General features: G+C 49.6%; 1 protein-coding gene across 20 annotated transcripts in view; it reads left to right on the top strand.

Moving 5' to 3' along the window:
• BCORL1 (BCL6 corepressor like 1) overlaps window positions 1–24,076 on the top strand; it is a 46,536-nt gene that overhangs the window by 4,478 nt on the left and 17,982 nt on the right. The window contains exons 1-4 of one of the 20 annotated variants that reach the window (XM_083484612.1): window positions 9,211–9,340; window positions 11,483–11,566; window positions 13,279–13,343; window positions 21,228–21,360. In XM_083484612.1, the coding sequence (XP_083340738.1) occupies window positions 21,275–21,360 (86 nt within the window). In that variant the 5' untranslated portion in view covers window positions 9,211–9,340; window positions 11,483–11,566; window positions 13,279–13,343; window positions 21,228–21,274. Of the gene's footprint in view, window positions 1–3,043; window positions 3,096–9,010; window positions 9,341–9,445; window positions 9,989–10,862; window positions 11,061–11,190; window positions 11,345–11,375; window positions 11,567–13,278; window positions 13,364–21,227; window positions 21,366–24,076 lie in introns of those variants that run through there. The other 19 variants (XM_083484605.1, XM_083484596.1, XM_083484603.1 and 16 more) reach the window with 19 other exon arrangements.

Below are 24,076 nucleotides of genomic sequence, written 5' to 3'. Positions count from 1 at the left end.
CTTTAAAGCTATAGTGTGTCCATAGCCCGGGGCAGTGGAGAACAAGCCCTTTTCTTCTTCTGTGTGACAGCCCTTTGAGTAGTTGAATCGTAGAACCATAGAATTGCAGAGTTGGAAGGGACACCAAGGGTCATCTAGTCCAACGCCCTGCAATACAGCAATCTCAGCTAAAGCATCTGTGGCAGATGGCCATCCAACCTCTGCTTTAAAAACCTCCAATGAAGCAGAGTCCACCACATCCTGAGGGAGACCAGAGCAGGAGAAAACAAGCTTGTTCCCTCTTCCATGTGACAACCCTTGAGATATTTGAAGATGGCTGTCATATCTCCTCTCAGCCTCCTCTTTTCCAAGTTAAACATACACAGCTCCTTCAACCGTTCCTCATAAGACTTGGGTTCCAGATCCTTGGTTGCCCTCCTCTGCACACATTCCAGCTTGTCAACATCCTTCTTAAATTGTGGTGACCACAATTGGACAAGGTATTCCAGATGCGGTCTGACCAAGGCAGAATAGAGTGCTACTATTACTTCCCTTGATTTTGTACTTCTCTTGATGCAGCCTAGAATAGCATTAGCTATTTTTGGTGCTGCAGCACAATGTTGACTCATGTTAAGCTTGTGGTGCACTAAGACCCCAAGATCCTTTTCACATGTACTGCTAGTAAACCAGGTGTACCCCATCTTAGATTTGTGCATCTGGTTTTTCCTGCCTAAGTGCAGAATCTTACATTTGCCCCTGTTTAAATTCATTTTGTTAGCTTGGGCCCAGTTCTCCGGTCTGTTAAGGTCATTTTGAATTCTGATACTGTCTTCTGTGGCATTAGCTAACCCTCCCAGTTTGGGGTCGTCTGCAAATTTGATGAGCATCCCCTCAATTCCTTTATCCAAGTTGTTTATAAATATGTTGAACAACAGTGGGCCCAAGACAGAACCCCGTGGCACGCCACGTACCACTTTTTTCCAGAATGACAAGGAACCATTAATGAATACTATTTGGGTTTGGTCAGTCAACCAGCTACAAATCCACCTAACAGGTACCTTGTTCAACCCAGTTTCATCACAAGAATATCATAGGGGACTTTGTCAAAAGCCTTACTAAAGTCAAGATACACTATGTCCACAGCATTCTCCTTACCCACCAAGCTTGTAATTCCATCAAAAAGAGAGATAGAGAGAGATTCATCTTGCATGACTTATTTTTGAGCAACCCATGCTGGGTCTTAGTAATCACAGCATATCACGTCCCTCCTCAGTCTGCTTTGCATACAGAAGGTCCCAGATTCAATTTCTGGCATCACCAGGTAGGTCTGGGAGAAACCCTTCCCTGGAGCCTTGCTGAGCTGCTGCCAATCAGTGTGAATGATTCAAACATCAGTATAATGAACTGATTGAAATGCAATAAAAACGAAGATATTTGGAAACTGAGCAAATGGAGAAGGAGTGCTGAAAACTGGGGCTTTTGGTCTGGGGTGCAAAAGATTCACTTTTGAATTGTGTGGGAAGAAAGAATGATGTGCCATCAAGAGGATCCCACTTCAGGAGGCATGACAGGCACAGTAACTATTATGGATAGATCAGCAGTTCTCAAAAAAGGACGCGGATGGCGCTGTGGGTTAAACCACAGAGCCTAGGACTTGTTGATCAGAAGGTCAGCTGTTCGAATCCCCGCTGTTCCTGCCAACCTAGCAGTTCAAAAGCATGTCAAAGTGCAAGGAGATAAATAGGTACCGCTCCGGCGGGAAGGTAAACGGCGTTTCTGTGCACTGCTCTGGCCACATGACCCGGAAGCTGTACGCCGGCTCCCTCGGCCAATAAAGTGAGATGAGTGCCGCAACCCCAGAGTCGGCCACGACTGGACCTAATGGTCAGGGGTCCCTTTACCCTTTACCTTTACAGCAGTTCTCAACCTGTGAGTCCCCAGATGTTGTTGGACTACAAATCCCATCATCCCTGAGCTCTGGCCTTGCTAGCTAGGGGTGATGGGAATTGTAGTCCAACAACATCTGGGGACTCACAGGTTGAGAAAGGCTGAGATAGATGTAGTGGAGAAGTCTGGTGCAAGCAGCTGGTATCCTGTTACTTCAGCAGGGCCCAGCAGTACTGCCATGTGCCCTAGTCTGTGTTTATTGGGTAGCTGCATCCATGAGCCCCTTCATTTTAAATTTCCCATAATGCCCTGGAATAATACTCTGGAAGTGGTGCTGCCACTACTACCAGGTAAGCTGGGAGGGAGAGGGAGATAGTGGAAAACTTAATTGGGGCGGGGAGAGAGAATCTTTGCTAAAAGATCAGGTTGACTCTGGCCCTGGCAATGGGGATCTTCTTTGCAGGTCATTCTGCATCATTAGAGCAGATTAAATGCTTCAGTTGCATCCAGCCAGAGATGGACAGAATTCTTCCCCACATTGGATGCTGACTGGAAGGAAGCAACACCAGACCACCAAATTGTGCAGATTTTGGATTTCAAAAACCATCACTGGATATATAAAAGCTTTTCAGTAAGGGCACTGCCAAGAAGCACCCCACTTAAACAGCTCCTTTAGGAGACAAGTTGACCATAAGAACATAAAAAGAGCCCCACTGGTTCAGGTCAAAAGCCTATCTAGTCCAGCGTCCTCTTCTCTCAGTGGCCAGCCAAATGTCTGCAGGAGACATGGAAGCAGGACCTGAACACAGCACTGCTTTCCCCTCCTGCAGTTTGCAGCAACTGGCATTCAGAAGCACACAGCCGCTGACAGTGGTGGTAGCACACTCCTGTACTGAAAGTCATTTGATCAGGGAGCTCATCGAAGCAATTGGAAATGGTTTTTGTTTTTGTTCTGACTTCTGTCAATATGATATTGCAAGCTATTTTAAAATGTGTGCTATTAGTGGTTCAGTCTTGTGCTGCTTTATTGGACTGTTTATGTATTTGAAGATGGTTTTTCACCACCTGGAGAGTTCTATTAAGAATGGAAAGACAGGAAAGAGATGTGCTAGTAATGAAATGGTGTTTGATAATTTATCCAGTTTTCAGAGGTTAATTTTTGCATTGTGTCACTCAGGGCTTATTTCCCCAGCCGGAACTCACTGGAACTCAGTTCTGGCACATCTCAGGTGAGCATCATTGCTGTTCTAAGAGAATTAGGGAGGCATTCATGGTGAGTTCCAACACCTCTTTTTCTAGAAAAATAGCACTGATGTTACTAGGTTTGAATAATATGCATATGTTTATGACACTTATATTCCATTCTTCTTCTGAGGGATTTGGGGCAGTGTACATGGTTTCTTCCCCACTTCTTTATATTCATAACAACCCTGTGAGGTAGGTTATTCAGAGAGAGATAGAGAGAGAGAGAGATAGCAAAAGACAGACAGAAACAAGGCCAATATTACCTAGGGAGCTTCCTGACAAAGTTGAGATTTTAAACCCATTCCTAGCAGAACGTTTTAAACTAACTTTCCCCAGCCTAGTGTTTACCTCTGCAACATAACTTAACTTAACTTGCCTCAAGACTTAAAAGTCAGAATTGCTTGTCCAGATCTACTGAAATCCACTTGCCTGAGAAGTATTCTCCTCCCTTAAATTCTTGTTGCATGAACCCCTTTTCATCTTCCCTAATGAAAGCACATTCTCTGGAAAAGTTCCTATCCATCTCAGAACAAAACCCAAGGCCACTGCAGTTAATTCAGCTGATTAAAACATCACCAATAGCTTGAAAAGATATCGGGCAAAGATACACGAGCAGTTTTGGCTTTGCTTTAAAATTCAAACGGCTTAAATGTTGGGCTTTGGGAAAGAATGGAAGCATTATAGGGCTTGTTCCTTAATGTACCCTTTTCATTTTTCCCTGTTGAGTGGGGAAAACAGTAAAAAAAAACCTGCTAGAACTTTGGAGGCCCTCAGTAGGTCTCCCTTAAGCGATGGCTGGGGGGCGGGGGGCGGGAAGGCAGGCATGAAAGCAGAAGAAATTCACCAGAGTCCTCTGGGGCACGCTGTCAGTTTGCACAGCGGACTACTCCTCCCCTCCCCCAGCATACAACTGGCCTCTGGCCTTCCAAACACGCACACTCCCCCAACCCAGTTTTCTGGGCATTGCAGAAAACTCTGGGTGTGGGTGTGCATGCAGGGGGGGGGGGGAGATTTGAGACAGAAGAACCGTAACTGAACATCCTGTGCAGTCTAGCAATGTATTCTCTCCCCTCCGCATCTCAAGAGGTGCCTTGTCATCCTCTTCTTCTCTTCCTCTTCCTCAAATAAAAGTTAAAAAGGCAGGCAACGGAATGCAAGGCACATGGAAACACAACAAGATGACTAAAGGAATAAAGAAACCCACTGATTGCAATCCTTAATATATGTCATGCTTGTGGGACAATTACTTTAAAAAAGAAAGAAAGGAAAACGAGTAAAGTAGCCTAAGGAGAACCTTCCTAATTATTTGATTTGTTGTTGTTTAGTTGTTTAGTCGTGTCCGACTCTTCATGACCCCCTGGACCAGAGCACGCCAGGCACTCCTGTCTTCCACTGCCTCCCGCAGTTTGGTCAGACTCATGTTTGTAGCTTCGAGAACACTGTCCAACCATCTCGTCCTCTGTCGTCCCCTTCTCCTTGTGCCCTCCATCTTCCCCAACATCAGGGTCTTTTCCAGGGAGCCTTCTCTTCTCATGAGGTGGCCAAAGTATTGGAGCCTCAGCTTCACAATCTGTCCTTCCAGTGAGCATTCAGGGCTGATTTCCTTCAGAATGGATATTTGATACATACGTTATATTTGATGATATAGACATCATATAGTCATCCGCACTTGATTGGTAGTTGATCAGAAGCTTGAAGGCTTTCCATATAGTAAATAAAACTGAAAGCCACACTGCATTATTATTAAAAATGGGGATTCCTTGCTTCCTATGTTAAGCTGAATTAAATTTGTTCCTAAACCTAATGTCCCAAATCTTATTAATCAACAACTGTTGAGAGGGTTGTGTTGGAGACTTCCAGCTACATGCTGTACACAACTTTACCATGGCATAGACATAGTCTAAGAAGGTCTTTATGCAGGAATCCTGGGACATTAGGTTCAAATTGATGAGGAAGCATTGCTTTCGGATCAATCTGTAGTCCAAGATTGTGACATTTCTGGCAATAAATATTCCAAAACTCTCGTACCCATCAAAGGAGAAAGAAACAATCTGAGCACACCTCTTCTAGCAAGACTGATTATAATTTGGACGTAGTAAATGAAGCCTTCTCCTTTTCTTCTCTTCAGCAGAGAGCCTATTTTTTTGGGTTTGGACCCATATGCTCAGATGGTTGTTCATGTTGAGTGGAACACAGGAAACTGCCTTAGATGGAGTCAGAACATTGGTCCGTGTAACTCAGTATTGTCTACACTGACTGACAATTGCTCTCCAGGAATTCAGGCAGGAGTCTTTCCCAACCCTACGTAGAGATGCCGTGGATTGAACTTGGGACCTTTTACATGCAAGGCAGATGATCTGCTACTGAGCATCATATCAAAGCTTGAAATCCCGGCTTCAGTCAGCAAGTTCATTCTCCTAAACTTAGGGTTTTTTATGTCTTAATGATACACAGTGCCGCAGGGAAGTACTTTGTGCATGCTCAAAGGCACCCTTGAATTTCTGTGTAGTTCAGGCTAACCTTGGCTGAACAATTCTGGTAAGGCTGTCATCCAGACCTATGATCTGACGTATCAGAAGAGGTTTGCATGCCACCCATTTAGCACTGGTGGATTACTGGTGTACGCACCCCTCTGGTGAGTTTCTGCATTTTGGATTTCTCTGTTACCCTGCTGTTATTTCAGAATAAACCATCCCAGAGTCAAAGCAGCACCACACTACTACTCGCTCCAGGGAGTATGGGCACACTACATTAATTACTACTGCCCTTCCCCTCTGGAAAACTAAGGTCAATTTCAGGAACCAAAATGCTTTTTCTGTGCAGCCAGAGCTGGAGCAGTCGACAAAATTATAGTTAATGGTTGTCGCTTGTCTTCACATACCCCACCCCACTTCCCTGCTCTCAGTTGTGAATAATATTCCCACGTTATGAATGATCCATGTCACCATTAAGAAAAAGAGGTCAGAACAGGACAGTATATATGTGGACTGTCCCTGGATAAAGTGGCTTTTCTTCTTTAAGTTCTCAAAATTCTTAACCTAGCTCAAGGTTGTCCTCTGAACTAGCTAGATGTTTAACTGAGAATCATAGCCATTTGAAAAGTAAGACTTGCCCCAAATAGCAACTAGACATTCCATTTTGGTGACCTGTAACCTTGGTGGGTGGCGCTGTGGGTAAAACCTCAGTGCCTAGGACTTGCCGATCGTATGGTCGGCGGTTCGAATCCCCGCGGCGGGGTGAGCTCCCGTCTTTCGGTCCCAGCTCCTGCCCACCTAGCAGTTCGAAAGCACCCCAAAGTGCCAGTAGATAAATAGGTGCCGCTTTATAGTGGGAAGGTAAACGGCGTTTCCGTGCGCTGCGCTGGTGCAGGCTCGCCAGAGCAGCTTCGTCACGCTGGCCACGTGACCCGGAAGTGTCTTCGGACAGCGCTGGCTCCCAGCCTCTTAAGTGAGATGAGCGCACAACCCTAGAGTCGGACACAACTGGCCCATACGGGCAAGGGTACCTTTACCTTTAACCTTGGTTTTAGGAGCCATTTTGCACCTGGCTTATATATCATGAGTTTCTAACACTGCCTCCACTTAAATCACTGAAGTCTGTACTGCAGCCTCTTCTTCAGATGTTTTGTGCTACAAAATCTCAGCTGTGCTGGCTGCTGTTGATAGGAGTTGCAGTCTATGATGTCTGGAAGACATCCAGTTAGCAAAATTTTGCATGGCCTTTCTTTGTCACCACTGTAACAGCATAGGAGAAGTTTTGTTCTTTCTCCTTCTACTCTTTCCCTTCAGTCTCTATCAGGATCTCACCGCTCTTGTATTGTTCTCATTCAAGCCATCAGTTCAGCTGCCTAAGGATTTATCAGTTATCTGGTGTTTGCAAATATGTGTTCCTGCCTGCCTGGTCAACTCCCATAGATGAAGGGCTGATTCATACTTGCATGCTTCTTCACTTGATTACTGCACCACAAGACGTGCAATTTGCATGTGTGAATGGTAGGCAGAACACCAATAGAACTTTCAAGAGGAAACCTAGCTCAGCGGCAGAGTACCAGCTTTGAATGCAGAAGGTCGTAAGTTGAATCCCTGACATCTCCAGGACCTAACATAGCATCCCTAGTGAAGGCTGTGCTCCTACAGTCACTTTCCACCGAAAATATTGTGTTTGAGGTAATATGAGATGATGCCAATGTTCTGTTGGTGTTATAAGAGCTCTTTTCACCCATTCAAACATGCATGCTATCATTTGATGTTAAGCCATCCAGTGGAAAAATCAAGCCATGTACGTGTACATACAAGAACCATCTCAAAGCTGCTCTCCAGCAAGGTCAGACTAAAAAAGGTGGTGGTGGGACCTTTGAAGATGTTGGGACTCCCATCAGCCTCAGCCATCATGACCAAATAGCCAAGGATGCTGAGGGCTGTAGTCGAGTAACAGGTGTAACAGCATGGTCTCCTTTCCCAGACCCATCTGGTCTCTGCTAACATTCACTTACAGAAAATGCTCACATGACCCACATCTTCTCCTTCTCTGGTGCTGATCTCATCTTGCCCTGACCCCCTGATCTTGCCCTGCAGAGGGTTCTCCTTGGCCCCTATACTGGCTGGGGTACCATTAACTCTTACCTTGCTTTCAATTTGCGGGAAATGTATGTGACTGTTCTTTCGCTGCTTTATGCCAGGGGAACAGCAAGCATGTTCTGAACTGCAGGAACCTTAGAGAAACTTTTTTAGGGGAGCACAGTGAGCATTCTTTGCTTTGGAAACGCTGAGAGTCTGTGAGTGCTACTCCATAGTTAGTGCAAATCATGGTTTGGGTTGAACTAAGCCCAAACCACTATGCTTTACCAGCTGTAAAACCAGTATTTAAAGTGACGTAGATCAGCAGAACAGGTATACTTCAGCTATGCCCATTACATTTAGAAAGAAAGGAGTTCTTTTATTAGGCCCGTTATCCATGTTATCCACCACTGAGCACTTAAAGGGCAATATGTTCCTTGGGGGTAAATTGTTCCTCTCCCCAGTTTCTAAGCAGGTCCATCCTATTCTGGTCTACATCTTACACAAAATCACCTGGATGTCTTCTTACTATGCAAGAAACTTCAGCTGGAGCTTGGTTTTGCTTTGATTGCTGAATTACAGGCTTAGCTGTATATTTGTTAAATTTCTTCCCCTCACTTCTGAAACATACCACTTTTGAATTCACAGGTACACTGGTGGAAGAGTTCGAGGCATTGTATCTGAGCAACTTGGTCCAATAGTAACACCCAGGAGGTCATCTTCATGGACCTGTCTTGTTCTAACTTTCACATCCTGTGTGATTTTGGCCACTGGCAGAAACATAAAACAGCAGGTATTTAGTAAGGAAGATGAGGCAGAAGCACAGAGATATTGTACTGCTCGAAGAACAACACGTTGTGCACATAAACCAGGGAAGTCATACAAGAAGTAAACTTCCCCTGAGCACAGGAGGTAATGGAAATTTAATTTTAGCCCCCAGTCCAGGATGCTTTCTAGATTGGGGCACGTACAGTTTAAGGTAGTGTAGTGGAATTGTCTCTTACGACTTTATGCTCAGGAATCTTAAATGGGCCTTCCTAGAGAAGTTTGAGTAAAAGCAAGAAACAAGGGTTGTTGATGGGGGTTTGTTGGGTGGGTTTTGCCTGATCACAGTTCCATCCATCTCTGTAAAAAGTTTTTTGCAAAATGCAAAGCATACCTCAAAGCTGCAAAATGCAATGCAATACAATACATTCCTCCTGATTTTAGGATCCTTTAGAAGAATTCCCGCTTAAAGAATTCTTGGGGGCTGTTCAGGAAGCTTACTCGAGAGTAAGTTCCCCACTAGCTTACTTCCCTGTCGCACAGTATTAATAGCCCCAGATTGCATAGTTGCTGCTTGGTGGCAGCGGTGGGGGGTGGGCTTCCCTGTGCCGGCCAACCAGGTTGTGGTAAAAAGAACTCCTAGCCCTGAGGCGGAATACAAAAAGCAGGAAGAACGGCTAGGGAAGACGATGTAAGGCGCTGGGTCCATACAGAGGGGAGTCGGTTTAAAGCTCGGGAAAGCGGAGGTGTGGCAAAGAGATCGAGTCGCTCGGACGGCACACTGGTAAGGAGAGGTGTGTGTGCACACGCGGGTGTAAAGACGTGCGGGGCTGCCAGAAAAAAGGTGGGGGAGAAACTAGAGGGGAAACGGGATCAACGCCACTCGTCCTAGATGGGCTGCGATCCTGGTAAGGGAGGGCGCTGGGCTAGGGTAGGGGGCAAGACGGCGCGGGTGGGAAGGCACTGGGGTGCGAGAGGAGGGTCCCGGCCGAGCAGAGGGGGAGGGCCTTGGGCAGTGGCGAAGACGACGGGCCCAGGGGAAGGGAAGCCGGGCTCGATCGTCGCCGAGACGGCCCACAGGGGGGCCGGACTGAGCAGGGCGGCGCGGCGTGGGCTTTCTGCTTGTGCTGCCGACGCGAGGTGGGACTCGCGCGGGCCTGGCCGGCGATCGCGGCCTTCGAAGCTCGAGCAACTTCTAGGGCAGGCGCTGCGAGCCCGGACAGACGGGCGGTGAAGGAGAGCGTGGCCGCCAAGCAGGCAGGCGACGGACGCTGCCGGCCGGCTGGGGGTCAAAGCCAGCAACCGATCCTCCGGCCGAGCTGGGGCGCCTCCCTCCGGCCGCATCCCCGAGAGGAGCCGAGCAGGCGACGGAAGGAGGTAGGCAGGCCAGCCGCTCCCCGGGGCGCGCCGGTGCTGATCACGGCTTGCGCCGCCCAGGGAGCGAGCGGGAGACGGAGAGACTCGGACGCCGCGTTGCGCTGCGACCCCGAGGGGGCGCCCACCCAGCGCAGGTGCGGAGCCTGGAACGCGCGCAGTATCAGCTCGGGCTGATCCAGGTACCCCCGGCACGGGCACCCTGCTTTTTCCCATCCGCGTGCTGCAGCCCTCCCGAGTCGCTTGCGGGCTGTCTCCGTCGGTGCAGCCACCGGACAGCACCGCTCCGGTCTTCGCCTCTCTTTCCCCGCTGCGCAGAGAGGCGCGCTCGCCAATCTAGGCACCGCGAAGCCCTCGGCTGATCCGCCGCTTGACCCTCTTGGGCTCCGTGCGCACTCGGGGCTTCCACTTCCCCCTCCCTTAACGCCACGCGGGTTCCTTGCGCCCCCTTTATCTTTTCAGGCCCCCGCTTGATTACCCAAAATTGTAGATCTCTCCCCAGAAAACACCTAACTCCCCCCCACCGCAATGTTTGATGTACCCCGACCCCTCCTCTTTTCTCTCTCCAGTCCCGTGACCTCATCGGTGTGGACAGCTAACAGTGCATATTTTTGGGATGGGTGCCCAGTACCACCCGAGGACTTGGTTTTCTGCGTGTGAATGGGTAACCCCGGGGGGGGTGGAAAGAGGGGAGGCGAGCAAGAGCCTAGGCGCAGCAGCTGCTGCCGCCTCCTCCCCTTCGCCCCTTCTTATCTCTCCCTCCCCTCGGGTGGAGGACGGTCCCCGCCCTCGCCCCCCGCCCTCGCCCAGCCTCTCCCCCTCCCCGGGCAGGGCGCGAGGCCCCTCCCCCTCTCAACCCCCCCCCCGACACTCCACCCCCCCTTCTTTCCCTCTCCGGACTCGGCTGGCTCGGAGCAAACCGCCCCTCCCGCACGGGCAGGGCTCGCCGCGGTGCAGCCTGGGAGGCGTAGTCCGCAGGGCAGGGCCCGGCTCGGGGTGGGCGTGGGGGCGGCCGGACGATCGTACTACACTTCCCGGCAGGCCCCGCAGCAAGCAGCAGTCGGCGGCGGCTCGCTCTCGTCCTCACACTCGGGCTGCCGCTGCCAGTGCCGCCACCGCCGCTGTTCCTTGCGCTGCGCTGCTGATCGGTGGAGCCGCGCTGGCCGGCCCTTGTGCTCCTCCGGCTCCGCTTGGCTGGATTCCCTCGGGATCGAATGCCCCTTGTACCCCGGCGGGAGCCCGCCTTGGGAGCAGGTGCGTGTGGACGGTCCCCGGCGGTTCCCTTTCCCGGGCCCGCTTCTCCTCTCCCCCCCCCCCGCCGCCTCCGTCGCCATCGGGGAGGGAAGGGGGGGCGGCGTGTGAGTGAGGTTTCCATGGAAACGGGGAGCGGGCCTTGGACCGCGGCCCTTTTCTCTCCCTTCCTGACCCCCCCTCCCGTCCTCCCTTCGCGGTAAGGTCCCGTCCAGGACAGGATGGTGACAGCAGGGCCGCTTCTGCTCCGGCCCCGACGGCGAGGGAGGAAGCGATCGTCGCTTCAGGCTAGCAGGCAGATTATTTCACTTTCTGTTCTCAGGAAGGGGTGCTTGGGCTTACCCCCCACTACTTCGACCACCGCCACCCTCCTCTTCCCCACTCTCTTTCCATTTCTCCTCTGCTTCCATCGACGGGGCGGACAGAGGGGGTCGACACCCTTTTCGCTCTGGCGAATTCGGTGGCGGATACGGTGGTCTGCGCGAGTCTCTGCGCATCCCGAGCGTGCGGTGAGCCTTCGGCATGGGGAGCCTGAGCTGCACCACCCCGTCTAAATTCTGGGCTTAATTTTTTGAGCGAGGAGGGGGAATAATTCAGCGGCCACCCACTCCGGACGCACGTTGCGGAGCGATCCGCCGATAGAAGAGACCTGATAATGGCATATACACTTCTGAATGGCAGAGACTCAAGCTTGGTTGGTCCCTCCCGTCTGCTTCCTTCCAGGCGTCTTGGGTTGCTGTTTTCCGCCGCCGCCGCCTCCCTCTTTCTTTCCCCTACCCCGCTCCCTCCCTCCAACAAGAGACAAGGGCGATGCCCGTGACGGTCCCGAAGGGACGGGCAGCCTAGATCGTGGTGCGCGGGGGAAAAGGAGAGGAGGAACGCGGCGCGGCGGCGAGCTAAACTCGGAAGGAGTAACCAAGTGTTAGACGGTCGGGAGGCAGAGATGGGCTGCTGAAGGCAGAACGGAGGCGACCCGTTCTCCCGGAGGTTGATTTCTCTGAGTCTCGGTAGAGAGTGTGTCCGCAGGAAGGGAAGAGAGCATAAGCTTGTTTTCAGAAAGAGGGGGGCAACTTTTGCCCTATTTGGAAGAGTGGGAAGTATTGGTTGGCATCTTTGCAGTGTAACTGGCCAGCCCGTTTGGAATGGGCCTGCCCTTTAAAATCCAAAGTCTCGGTGGGAGGGTAGCTTGAAAATGCTTGCAAAGCACAAGAGATGTCCCTGTGTGTTGGTGAGGAGGATAGAGTTAGGGCTTTGCATGCTATCCCAGTTTGCCTTGCCTTGCCTTGCCTTGTCCAGGTAACACATGAGCAACACCCCCCCCATCCAATTTGTTGTAATCAGGGCTCTGCCTCCAGGTTGCCCCACGAATGGCAGCCCCCGGAGCTAGTCGTTGTGCATGTTTACTGTCGTGTAGTTCTCAGCCTGCCAAGAAAATCGGAGCCTGGCAGTGGCAGCGGGGAAGAGTGAAGGGATGGGACGTTTTTCGAAGCTGAAATGGGGATGGAGGGTGGTTTGCGGGGTGGGGAGGGGAAGATGTGCTGCAGGCATCGCGTCATTGGCCGGACAATGTGTGTGTGCTTGGGTTCTGGAGGAGGCTTTTCCCGGTCTTGGTAGCCTGACTTGTGTTTTTTAGAAACGTGATGTTAATCTGCAGCTGCGACAGGTTTCCACGGTGAGGCTTCCCTTGCCAGGCTGCAGTGAGCAAGCGAGTGATGGTTCGTTCTCTCTGTGCCATTGCACAGTGTGAGTAAGAGAGAGGCTTTACCTGGAGACGGTTGGAAAGTTTGCAAGTGCCTGGCTTTGGTGGAGATGCATTATTGTCTTTGCATGCTTAGGAGTGCATTGTCCTGGCCGCGCACGCTTAAGAAAAGGGAATGAGCAGGTGTGCAGGCAAAGATTGCTTTTGCAGTCATTCTGTATACATACCCGCAAGCAGAGTGTGAGGGAGAGGAGCTGGGGACTTCCACTCTGATACTGCGCTCCAAATGCATGCCTTCTATTGAAGCCAGTTGGAAGTGGTTGCTGACACTACTGTGATAAGGCCTTCCACTGGGTATAGTGGTGGTTTGTTTCTAAAAGTAGTGCCATACTTCAAGCCACTGTAGGCCTAGAAACTTTGTTCCTTCAACCTGGATGTGTAGAATGGGAGCTGTGTTCTCTCTCACTTCATGAGAAAGAGGCACTCTGTACACTCTCAGAAGTATTGTGTGCTTAATTGCAGGTTGCCAGTGCGGACTCCTTGCTTCACTTAAGTTCTCAGCGTCAAGATTTCCAGATCGTTATAAGGTGCAGCAAAAGTAAATAGGGTAACTTTATCTTTTCCATATTGCTAAAGGTTTGGCAACTTTCGCAAGTTGAATTTATTTCCTACATAATGGTTGCTGTTTTTCATGGGGTGGGGGCTGGAAAGTATATTTAAAAAGAAAAATGTCATATATGGAATTTGATTCAGGAGCATACTTGTTTATGTACTATGTGTCCGTCAAAGACTAATTTAAAGAGATTGCAGGTTGGGAATAAACCTCTTTCTTCATCTGGAGGGCTGACCTGAAAACACAAGAGCTATAAGAAATGTTGTTAATCCGTCTGGCCTTTAACTGTTGACGGAGCTCATTTCCTTTTGGCCTTTGTCTCTGCAAGCACCAGCAGAGATGTCAATTTTGACTTTTTGTGGTAGCCCCTGAAGCTCTCAAAGCTGTACAAGCCGTTGGCTTTATAACATACAGTATATATGTATGTTGTAAATTTTGCCCTGATTCTTAGTAAATATGTTCCAACATCATCTAAAGCTTTATTCAGACATTGGTTTTTCCTCTGTGGCAGAGGTGGGAAGCCTGTGGCCCACCAGAACATACTGGACTACAACTCCCATCATCCCTGACCATTGCCCGTGTTGGCTGGGGCTGATGGGAGCTAGAGTTCAACAACTTCTGGAGAGCCATAGGTTCTCCAGTTTCTGCTCTGTAGTCTTTTGGGATGGAGGAGGAATTCAATCAGTCCGTTTTTTCGTTTTTTGTTTTGCAATGTATTGACCCAGTTCAACAGTCCTAAACTTGTCTGTGGATTGGAACACAAGTCCTCATTAGAGAATGCTCTTAACTGGATTTCGCAATGAAGTTTTAGTGCGCAAAAAGAGCACAGACAAGTGTTGTTGATGGTTAAAGCACATGTAAAATGTATCTTTTGTGGAAAATACATTGGAAAGCATTGAAAAATACATATTTTGGGGCAGTGCATATAATTTAAGTACAAGTTTTTCATGCTATCTTTAAAAAAGAATTGCACAAAATAGGACAGAACAGACCTATGATTGGGTGCCAGTGGAAAGGAAAGGGACAGACTTGGGCAGATCTGTCCATTACTAATGGTCATTTTTCTGAGGCAAGTTTAATATAAGGGCTTTGAGACTGAATTTACGAAATCTCCAGTTCAAATTCTGTTCTTTCGTGAACGAGGTTCTGTCCCTTAGGAAAACTGCTGTTTGCTTTTCTACCCATCCTGGATCATAAAAGTGACCTAACTTACAGGATTGTTGTATGAGTTACTGAAATAATGTATCTTAAGTGCTTTGAGCCTCTTAAAGCACAAACCTGAATTATTATTAATGTTCCTATCCTGTCCATTGCCACCTATGGCAACCAGCGATTTGAGCTTTCTGGATCATTCAGTGTAAAATTCAAACGGCCCACTTGGAAGTGAAGGGAGAGACAAAAAAGAGGCTAAAATATCTCCAAGGGACGACAGGAAAGCTGACTCTTGTCTTTTGTTGTGTCAAATGGTGGCCAAATGTTGTCCAGAACCGGACCTGGTGTTGATAATCTGTGAATGGTGTGTTATGGCTAGAAAAGCTTGTGTTGTCATTGTTCAGATAAAATAGTGTTTGATCATTTGGAGTACGGCGTAGGAGGAGAAGAAACAAGGGAAACAATAAATTTAGCTATTTTGCTAAAGTAAGATACCGTATTTTGCGCCCCATAAGACGCTCCGGCCCATAAGACGCACCTAGTTTTTTGGGGGGGAAATAAAGAAAAAAAATTTATTTCCCCCCCAGGTGCGGGGCTGGAAGAACTAGGTCGGGGAACAGTGGGAAGGCACGCTCTGCCTCCCCGCTGTCCCCCGAGCTTGTGGGGCTGGCGATGCACCAGTCCCGGGAGGGCAGGCAGCTCTGTGCCGCCATCCCGAGCGGGGCGGGACTTAGCGCCCCGCTCGGGATGGCGGCAGAGACCTGCCTGCGGTCCCGCGACGGCAGGCAGCTCTCTGCCGCCATCCCGAGTGGGGCGGGAATTAGCGCCCCGCTCGGGATGGCGGCAGAGACCTGCCTGTGGTCCCGCGACGCAGGCAGCTCTCTGCCGCCATCCCGAGTGGGGCGGGACTTAGCGCCCCGCTCGGGATGGCGGCAGAGACCTGCCTGCGGTCCCGCGACGGCAGGCAGCTCTCTGCCCCCATCCCGAGTGGGGCGGGACTTAGCGCCCCGCTCGGGATGGCGGCAGAGACCTGCCTGCGGTCCCGCGACGGCAGGCAGCTCTCTGCCGCCATCCCGAGTGGGGCGGGACTTAGCGCCCCGCTCGGGATGGCGGCAGAGACCTGCCTGCGGTCCCGCGACGGCAGGCAGCTCTCTGCCGCCATCCCGAGTGGGGCGGGACTTAGCGCCCCGCTCGGGATGGCGGCAGAGACCTGCCTGCGGTCCCGCGACGGCAGGCAGCTCTCTGCCACCATCCCGAGTGGGGCGGGACTTAGCGCCCCGCTCGGGATGGCGGCAGAGACCTGCCTGCGGTCCCGCGACGCAGGCAGCTCTCTGCCGCCATCCCGAGTGGGGCGGGACTTAGCGCCCCGCTCGGGATGGCGGCAGAGACCTGCCTGCGGTCCCGCGACGGCAGGCAGCTCTCTGCCGCCATCCCGAGTGGGGCGGGACTTAGCGCCCCGCTCGGGATGGCGGCAGAGACCTGCCTGCGGTCCCGCGACGGCAGGCAGCTCTCTGCCGCCATCCCGAGTGGGGCGGGACTTAGCGCCCCGCTCGGGATGGCGGCAGAGACCTGCCTGCGGTCCCGCGACGGCAGGCAGCTCTCTGCCGCCATCCCGAGTGGGGCGGGACTTAGCGCCCCGCTCGGGATGGCGGCAGAGACCTGCCTGCGGTCCCGCGACGGCAGGCAGCTCTCTGCCCCCATCCCGAGTGGGGCGGGACTTAGCGCCCCGCTCGGGATGGCGGCAGAGACCTGCCTGCGGTCCCGCGACGGCAGGTAGCTCTCTGCCTCCATCCCGAGCGGGGCGGGACTTAGCGCCCCGCTCGGGATGGGGGCGCAGAGCTGCGCTGGTCCCAGGACCGCAGGCAGCTCTGCACGGCCACCGGGAGCGGGGCGGAGCTTCTCCCCAGCTCCCGGTGGCCGGGCAGAGCTGTGCTGGTCCCGGGATTGCAGGCAGCTCTGCGCAACCCTCGGAGCCGGTCTTCTGAGGGTTGCGCAGAGCTTCCTGAAGCCTGGAGAGCGAGAGGGGTCGGTACGCACCGACCCCCCTCGCTCTCCAGGCTTCAGCGAAAGCCTGCATTCGCCCCATAAGACGCAGGCACATTTCCCCTTCATTTTTGGAGGGGGAAAAGTGCGTCTTATGGGGCGAAAAATACGGTAAGTTAAGGCAACATGCGGTTTGAAACTTTACTGCTGGAGTTTTGTGTCCTGCTTTTTGGGGATTTTATTTTGCAAAAATCAACCCTCCTTTTACAAATGCATAAACTGTAAAACAATTTCTCTGGACACTTCTTTTTGTCCATCTCCTTTAGATTTTCATCCTTTTTGGTATTTTATTCCTTCTTTCTTTTCCATCTGTCCCTAGGATGGAGTTTCAGGGCATCTTAGGCAAGAACACCCAGTCTTTTGCCTTGTCCCAATTTTGCCCTTTCCTCTGTGCTAGGACTAAGCTAATCACTTCTATTGAAGAGACCTCCTTGCTGTTCCAGCCAGTAGCATTGTGAGGCCCCTTCACCTGTTTGGCACCCTTCAGAGTATGTCTGGACCCTTCAGCAGAAAATTCAGACCATGATATCCAGGATGAAATACATGTTCTGCAGAAAACAGATCTGGGCAGGAACAGATCTATGCAAAGTTAGGGATATCAGACATCATTTCTACTGAGGACAAAGCAAAAAGCAATGGGTTTGAATCCGGATTTTGGAAAATACATAAAATTTCCAAGCTCCAGCATTTATATAACATTGGTGTCCTGTGCACTCTATTTTGTATAATTATGTGCTAGAATCCAACTTCTGCCGTTTCCCTAGCTTTGTAGTGAACTTCCATGACAGATGTAAACTAAAAATGATTTAAGGAGTTTGGAGAGCAGTTATGCAATGGAGTTAACTTCCTGTCTTTCCTGGATGTCATCTAAGAGATCTTGTCTCCTAGGGTAGGAGGTCATTTATTGTTGCCATCAATCATGTTTGTATCCTGCTCTTGCTAGGATGAGTTATGGGCAATATGCATGAGGGTTATCATAGTGTATTCTCACAACAGCCCTGTCAGGTAGCACAGGCTGAGGATGAGTGACTAAGCCAAGGTCCTGCAGTGAGCTTCATGACTTAACACGGACTCAGACATGGGTTTTCCAGGTCCAGGTTGACACTTGTACCAACTACATTTGACTGAGATTACACTGAGATTGTATTAGATGACCCACTGAGTTCCATCCGGGGTTGGAATTCCCTTTCACATGTTTATTTTGAAGACCAAGAAATGTGCTGCTGTGGCTCATCTCCCGCACAGGATCACGGCATTTTCCCTTGACGAACTGCGTCTGTTCTGAAAGGGTATTGCAGTCACCATCACCCCCATCCCTCCTGAAAAACACTGATGGAACCATATTGTTGTTGGGAAATTTTAAATTCTTTGCTCAGCTGGGTAAGGGATTGCTATTTAGAGTGCTGTCTGGAATGTGGTTGTGTGAGTGCAATGGCTAGTGCTCATGACTTCACTGATGAGGTACGTTGTGGAAATTGTTTAGTTCAGTTGTGTACTTTCTGTTTATGGCTACTTTTGCTATGTTTGTAATTATGTAATATTTTTCATGTCGTAAGCTGCCTTGAGTATGGTTTTAACTATGGAAAGCCTAGTGGTCCTTAATTCTAATGCCACAGCCTGCAAGAGGCCCCCTGAAATTGACCAGGTTGAAGAGGACAAAAATCTAGAGAAGTCCTTTTGTTTGTTTGAGCAATTCTCCTCCCACCAGTTCAGATGGATGATCAAGGTGTTCCTCCAGACTATCTTGAGACTAGTTTCTCATGGTTCCAGCACAAGCTCCCTCTTGCATCTTTCCTGACCATTAGGAAGGGGTGTGTGAGCACAGTTGCACCTCTCTGCAGCAAGGCGGACCTCACCTCCCATCCATTAGGTTTTGACTAGCTATTACTCTATTGCCGTTGCACCAGGACTTTGGAACATAGGAAGCTGCCTTATACAGTAAAATGAAGCATGGCAGCCCCCTGCTTATGCAACTCTCTCCTGAGTATCGTCGGATCGTCCACCACTTTGATCACATTCAGGCAAAATTTAAAAACTCACTAATCTGTCCTGGCATTTGGGGTATGGTGGGGACCAAAGGGTGTTGGGTCTATACGGCACTGTTTATTGTACTGATAGGCAGTTGTGTCATATAGTTATTTTCATGTTATGTTGTTAGTCATCCTGTGCTGATCTTTGGGATGAAGGGCAGGTTACAAGAACTATTGATGAATGAGTAGCGGGCCATTTCCTGACTGGTAGCAGCTCTCCAGGATTTGGGGCTGGGCTCTTTCCCAGCCCTACCTGGGGATGCCAGAGATTGGACCTGGGAGCTTTCACATACAAAGCACGGTGCCCCTCTGCTGATCCACAGCCCCTCCCTGACTTGCAGGACTAACCCCTGCAAAAGCTTAAATGGCATATGCAGTTGTGCTTTGAATTGGTTCTATGGGTAAGCTACCAAAATCCCTTCTATGCTTCCAGCAGCCCTCAGCATCCTGGACCAAGTGTAGCACTCCCAGGCGATGATCTTTCCTGTATTATCGAGTGTGTTACTTCTTGAATAACTTTGCAATGAAACAGGAAAACAGCAAGCATTTCTGCATGGGTTCCGAACTGGATTCATCTCTGGCAATTGGAACAGGCTTCTGAAAAAGGCAGCTGAGGCAGATGAATGGAGAAAACAGGCGAAGTGGGAGGCAGCTTTCCCCTTTCTCATGAGAGCTATATTCAAAACTCCATTGCTAAGGTGTTTACTAAATTTGGAAGACCCTACAGATTGCAGCATCCTCTTCACAGTTAGCCTCAACTGTGCCGAAAGCAGGGCAACTTCTGAGTAAACATTTGTAGGCCCGAACTGCTTTCCTGGTGCCTCTGTTTTGTTGTAATGGTTCACTGTAGATGGGCAGAGAGGGAGCTTTGGGTCATGCTAATTTGCCAGGCTACACAAGATGACATTATGGGACCCCAAGAGGTGTACATGGCTAGCTTCCTGCTGAGGGAGTGGCATACTGAGGATGGGGAAAGAAGGTGCTTGCTGCTTCTCAAGGCTCCTGACTCCAAGAAGGGGTGCTTGCCATCAGGGTGGCTTCTCAGTGGGCTTGGTTGAGGGCACTTCTGCAGATTCCTTTGTGGAATTCTCTCTGCACTTGGCACCTCTCTACGTGCTGCCTGCCCAGAAGGGAACTCCTTGTAGTTCCTTGGGAACTTGCACTTGTACTGCCTAGTTTGGAGTGTGTGTTTCTGTGCCTCTCTCTTTTTCTCTTTTTTCCCCTCTACCCAATTTTCAATCCCTGGGTTTTGTTCCCCTGGTTGCGAGGGATTCCTGCTCTCCCCTTTTCTCTGTTCCCTGGGAATGGTTCTGCCTGGCTCACGTCCCACATCCTCCCTGGGAACAACAAAAAAAGAATGCACTCAACAATGTCCGTTTCTGTTGCTGCATCCTTCAAGGGGCCTTCGTGCCTCTGCCGTTGACCCCCATCCTTCCTTGCGCTTTCGGCAAATGCACGGCTGCCCGTGTAGCCTTGGCCTCTGCTTTTGGCATCTTTCGTCCGCGGAGATCCTGTCCCATCTGTGCTCTCTGCTTCTCCCCCAGCGCTGCCTCCCATTTTGTATGGTACTTTGCTTTCTTCTCGCCCTCTGAATTTGCACGTTAAGTCCCCCACACATCTGCAAGCTCTTTGATAACTATATAAAGCACTGATACGGTCGGTACATGAAACAACATGGGCAAAGGAGTTCACACTTGCTTCCCTAATCTCTCTCTCCCCCCCCCCCTTTATTTCATATACTGCATTCAACCTCCATCTTTCCTCCAAGGAGATCTTGGTGGCATAGATGATGCTCCTCCCTGCCCAATTTTTATCCTCACAACAACCCTGTTAGGTTAATACATGACGATGGACCCAAGGTTCATGGGTAATTGGGATTTGGACTTGGGACTCCTTCGTCTCAAGCTCTAACCACTACACCACACAGCTTCCTAGTGACTTTGAATTTCCCCTTGGTGTTGTGTTTTGTTCTAACTTCTCCTCATCGTGAAAAGTTACAGTACTCCCCTCTTCGGGTTTCCCACAATCCCTGTATGGTCTTCCCACTGTGGCCCCTGTCTGGAAATTCAACAGCTCATGTCTTGCATAGCTGTACTGAGAATTGCTTTGCTAATTAATTGCCTGGCAGTGCTTCAGTGCGGAGAGGAAATGACTCTTTATCTGAACAGAACTCTGCTCAAGGAATTTCAAGCTGACGTGTGTGCCTTTGCCTTTTGCACTTCTCCAGCAGTGCTCCATGCTTCCTCCAGCCACAGGCATCCACAAAGGAGACAGCCCTGCACCCCATGAACCATAACTCCCAGATTCCCCACTTTTCATTTTAAACAAGCTAAGTTTCAAGCCTGAGATACGAGGCAAAAAAGTACAAGAACTAATTATTCTCATTTTATGCGGCAGAGAAGTTAGCTTGCTTTCCCCTTTTTAGTGTTTTAACTCCACCTTCCCAAAAACATTTCTGCAGATGCCGTTGTCTCCAGCCTAACTTTGTGCATGGAAGCACCTCACCTTAGCCAAGGGTCAGTGTGTGACTACCCCCCTACTCTTTATCTGTCTGAACTGCCTCTTGGATGCTGAAAACAGCAACTGCCAAATCTGGCCCTAATGCTTTGTGTTTCGTTGTTTTTTTCCAATAGGCAGAGCCTGTGACAGGATTGAGACTGGCTGGCACTGAGTGGCTGTCATGATCTCTGCAGCGCCTCTCTACAGCGGGGTGCACAACTGGACTGGTGCTGAGCGGATTCGCATGTGTGGCCTCAGCGAAGAGAGGTGAGGTGCGTGTGGCCTCCACAGGCCGGGAGGGCAGCTGGTGTGTGAGAGGTGGTCGGATTCCTTGTTAGAGGATGCTGGGCAAAGGGGTGTCCTCCAGTTTTCAGAAATGCAGTTCAGCTGACTTTAATTTGTAGGGTGATTTAGGCAAAGAGACTCGAGTGGAGCTGGGGAACCTGTGGCCCTCCAGCCTTTGCTGGGCTACAACTCCCATCATTCCTGATTGTTGCCTGGGGGCTTATGGGAGTTGCAGTCCAGCAACATCTGCAGGGACACAAGTTCCCTGCACCAGACACCAGCCTTCAATTGTTGCACCAGGTACCCACTACTTATCTACAGTGGGTCAAAACAGTAGCTCTATAACCATACAAATATATGGTAAGAAAAATAATAAATGGGTCAGCATATGTATGATGGAGCTAAAGGAAGTTCCTGGGTCTGAAAAAGCTGGAAGACTGCTGCTTTAAAGTAGCTATCTTGGTACGCACCAGATGTGCTGACTATGGCTCAGATCAGCACCAGCCAGCACATTTTATGATTTCCATTAATTATTTTAACTCTCTTTTTTGCTGGATGTGTGTGGCTTTGTTGTTTAATAATAATGAAGGTTTTGTCCTTTCCTCCAAGTAACTTGTGCTTCTCTCCCCTGCTGCTTATTCTCACAACAACCCTGTGAGGTAGGCTACTTTGAAAGAGAGTGATGAGCCCAAAGTCACCCAGGGAGCCTCGTGGCTGAGCGGAGGTTTTAACCTGGGTCTCTCTCCTTTCCTAGTCTGCTCTAGCCACTGCATCACATGGTATCGAGCTTTTTTGTCATTAAGTGGTACATTTAATAATAATAATAATAATAATAATAATAATAATTCCTTCCAGTAGCACCTTAAAGACCAACTAAGTTAGTTCTTGGTATGAGCTATCGTGTGCATGCACACTTCTTCAGATACACTGAAAGAGAAGTTGCCAGATCCTTCTATATAGTGAGAAGGTGGGGAGGGGTATTACTCAGAAGGGTGGTGGGAATGGGAGATTGGCAGATAGCTGAGATGAGCCTGTTGACGACTCTTAACGACTGCAATAGCTATCTGCCAATCTCCCATTCCCACCACCCTTCTGAGTAATACCCCTCCCCACCTTCTCACTATATAGAAGGATCTGGCAACTTCTGTTTCAGTGTATCTGAAGAAGTGTGCATGCACACGAAAGCTCATACCAAGAACTAACTTAGTTGGTCTTTAAGGTGCTACTGGAAGGAATTTTTTTATTTTGACTATGGCAGACCAACACGGCTACCTATCTGTAATAATAATAATGACATGTTGTTATCACTATCATCATTAGTTTAAAGTATGAATTTGGCCAAGTAGTACTCAATATTGCAAGATCTTTATTAGGGTGGTAGTTTTTAAGCTAAAATCAGAAACTTTCAGTGCATCAGGTCTGAATGCATAAGCTTTGCTGGATCCTTCGAATTTGTGCAAGATAAATGACATTTCACCTGCAGCCGTATTCATCACCAGCAGAGGCAAAGGGGGACAAATCACTCCTACATGATCACAGTCACCTCTCTGAGTCTCTCGTATGCAGTGGTGCTGTCAGGGCAGGGTTTGGAGATGCATGTTCAGAGCCCTACACCTTAGCAAAAGGAGCAGAAGGGGTACCAAATGCATCAGGACTGGCTTTCCACATTTTTGAAGTGATGTAATGCACACAATAACTAGCAAAAGTTCCCCGCTGCCCCCAGCAAGACAGTGTTTCATGATGTGTATATACCACAAATCTGAAGCTCATTTGAAGCATATGCTTTCCCCCCAAAGGATCCTGGGAACTGTAGGTCGTTTTTAGTTGCCAAGAATTGCAGCTTTGTGAGGAGTAGACTAAGCTCCCAGGATTCTTAGAAGAAAGTCACTTGCTTTAAATTTATAGCGTGTATGCAGCCTGAAATTACCTGACAGCACCACCACTAACCACATGTTTTCGAAGAGATAGTGTTGCTCTACCTCTCCCAAAAATGTTGGGGTGGAGGGAAAGAAAGATTACTTTCTAAAAACATGGCCAGGCTTTCCACTCAGCACTCTTTAAGTAGAGAAGGGGATTGAGGTCAGGCCAAGTGGATAATGTGGGGTATTTCTCCATGGTTGAGATATGAGAGAATTTGTGGAAAGTCTGGGAAGCTTGAGGTGAGGGATCTCAGGGGGGAAAGGTGGATGGAAGGGATCTCTTGGCCTCTTCTTTCCCCCCACACTTTGGCCACAATCTCACCTGCTACTTCACAAGTTTACTTCCATCATCGGTGATAAAGTTTGGGAAGCTGCAGCCCTGGACCCAAAACAGCATAGATTTGGGAGTGGGTGCCACACGAATCGAGGTGAACAGGTAGAAAAAGGTCTTGGAAGGGAGCTGGTGTCTGTCCCTTGTTACGGCTTTGTTAGTGTTCTTCAACCTTGGCTTCCCTGGAGTTGCAGGACTACAGCTCCCATCATCCCTGACTCTTGGCTAAACTGGTTTTGCATGATGGGAGTTTTAGTCCAGCAACAGCTGGAGACCAAGACTTAAGCATTCAGTGATTCTGAATTTCTCTTAAGTTATACAGGCCTACTGCTGAAGGTTGGGAAGCCAACCTTGCCTTGCTTGCACATCCTTTAGGACAAGTGTGAGCTGTGTATGACTCATGAACTGCATCTAGCTGACGAAGCCCCCTGCCTATGTGCATCTGCTC

This window comes from Podarcis liolepis (assembly GCF_965112155.1).
Source record: "Podarcis liolepis genome assembly, chromosome: Z".
NCBI lineage: Eukaryota > Metazoa > Chordata > Lepidosauria > Squamata > Lacertidae > Podarcis > Podarcis liolepis.
Note: the sequence above shows the minus strand (reverse complement) of the source record. Positions and strands in the feature narration are given on the sequence as shown.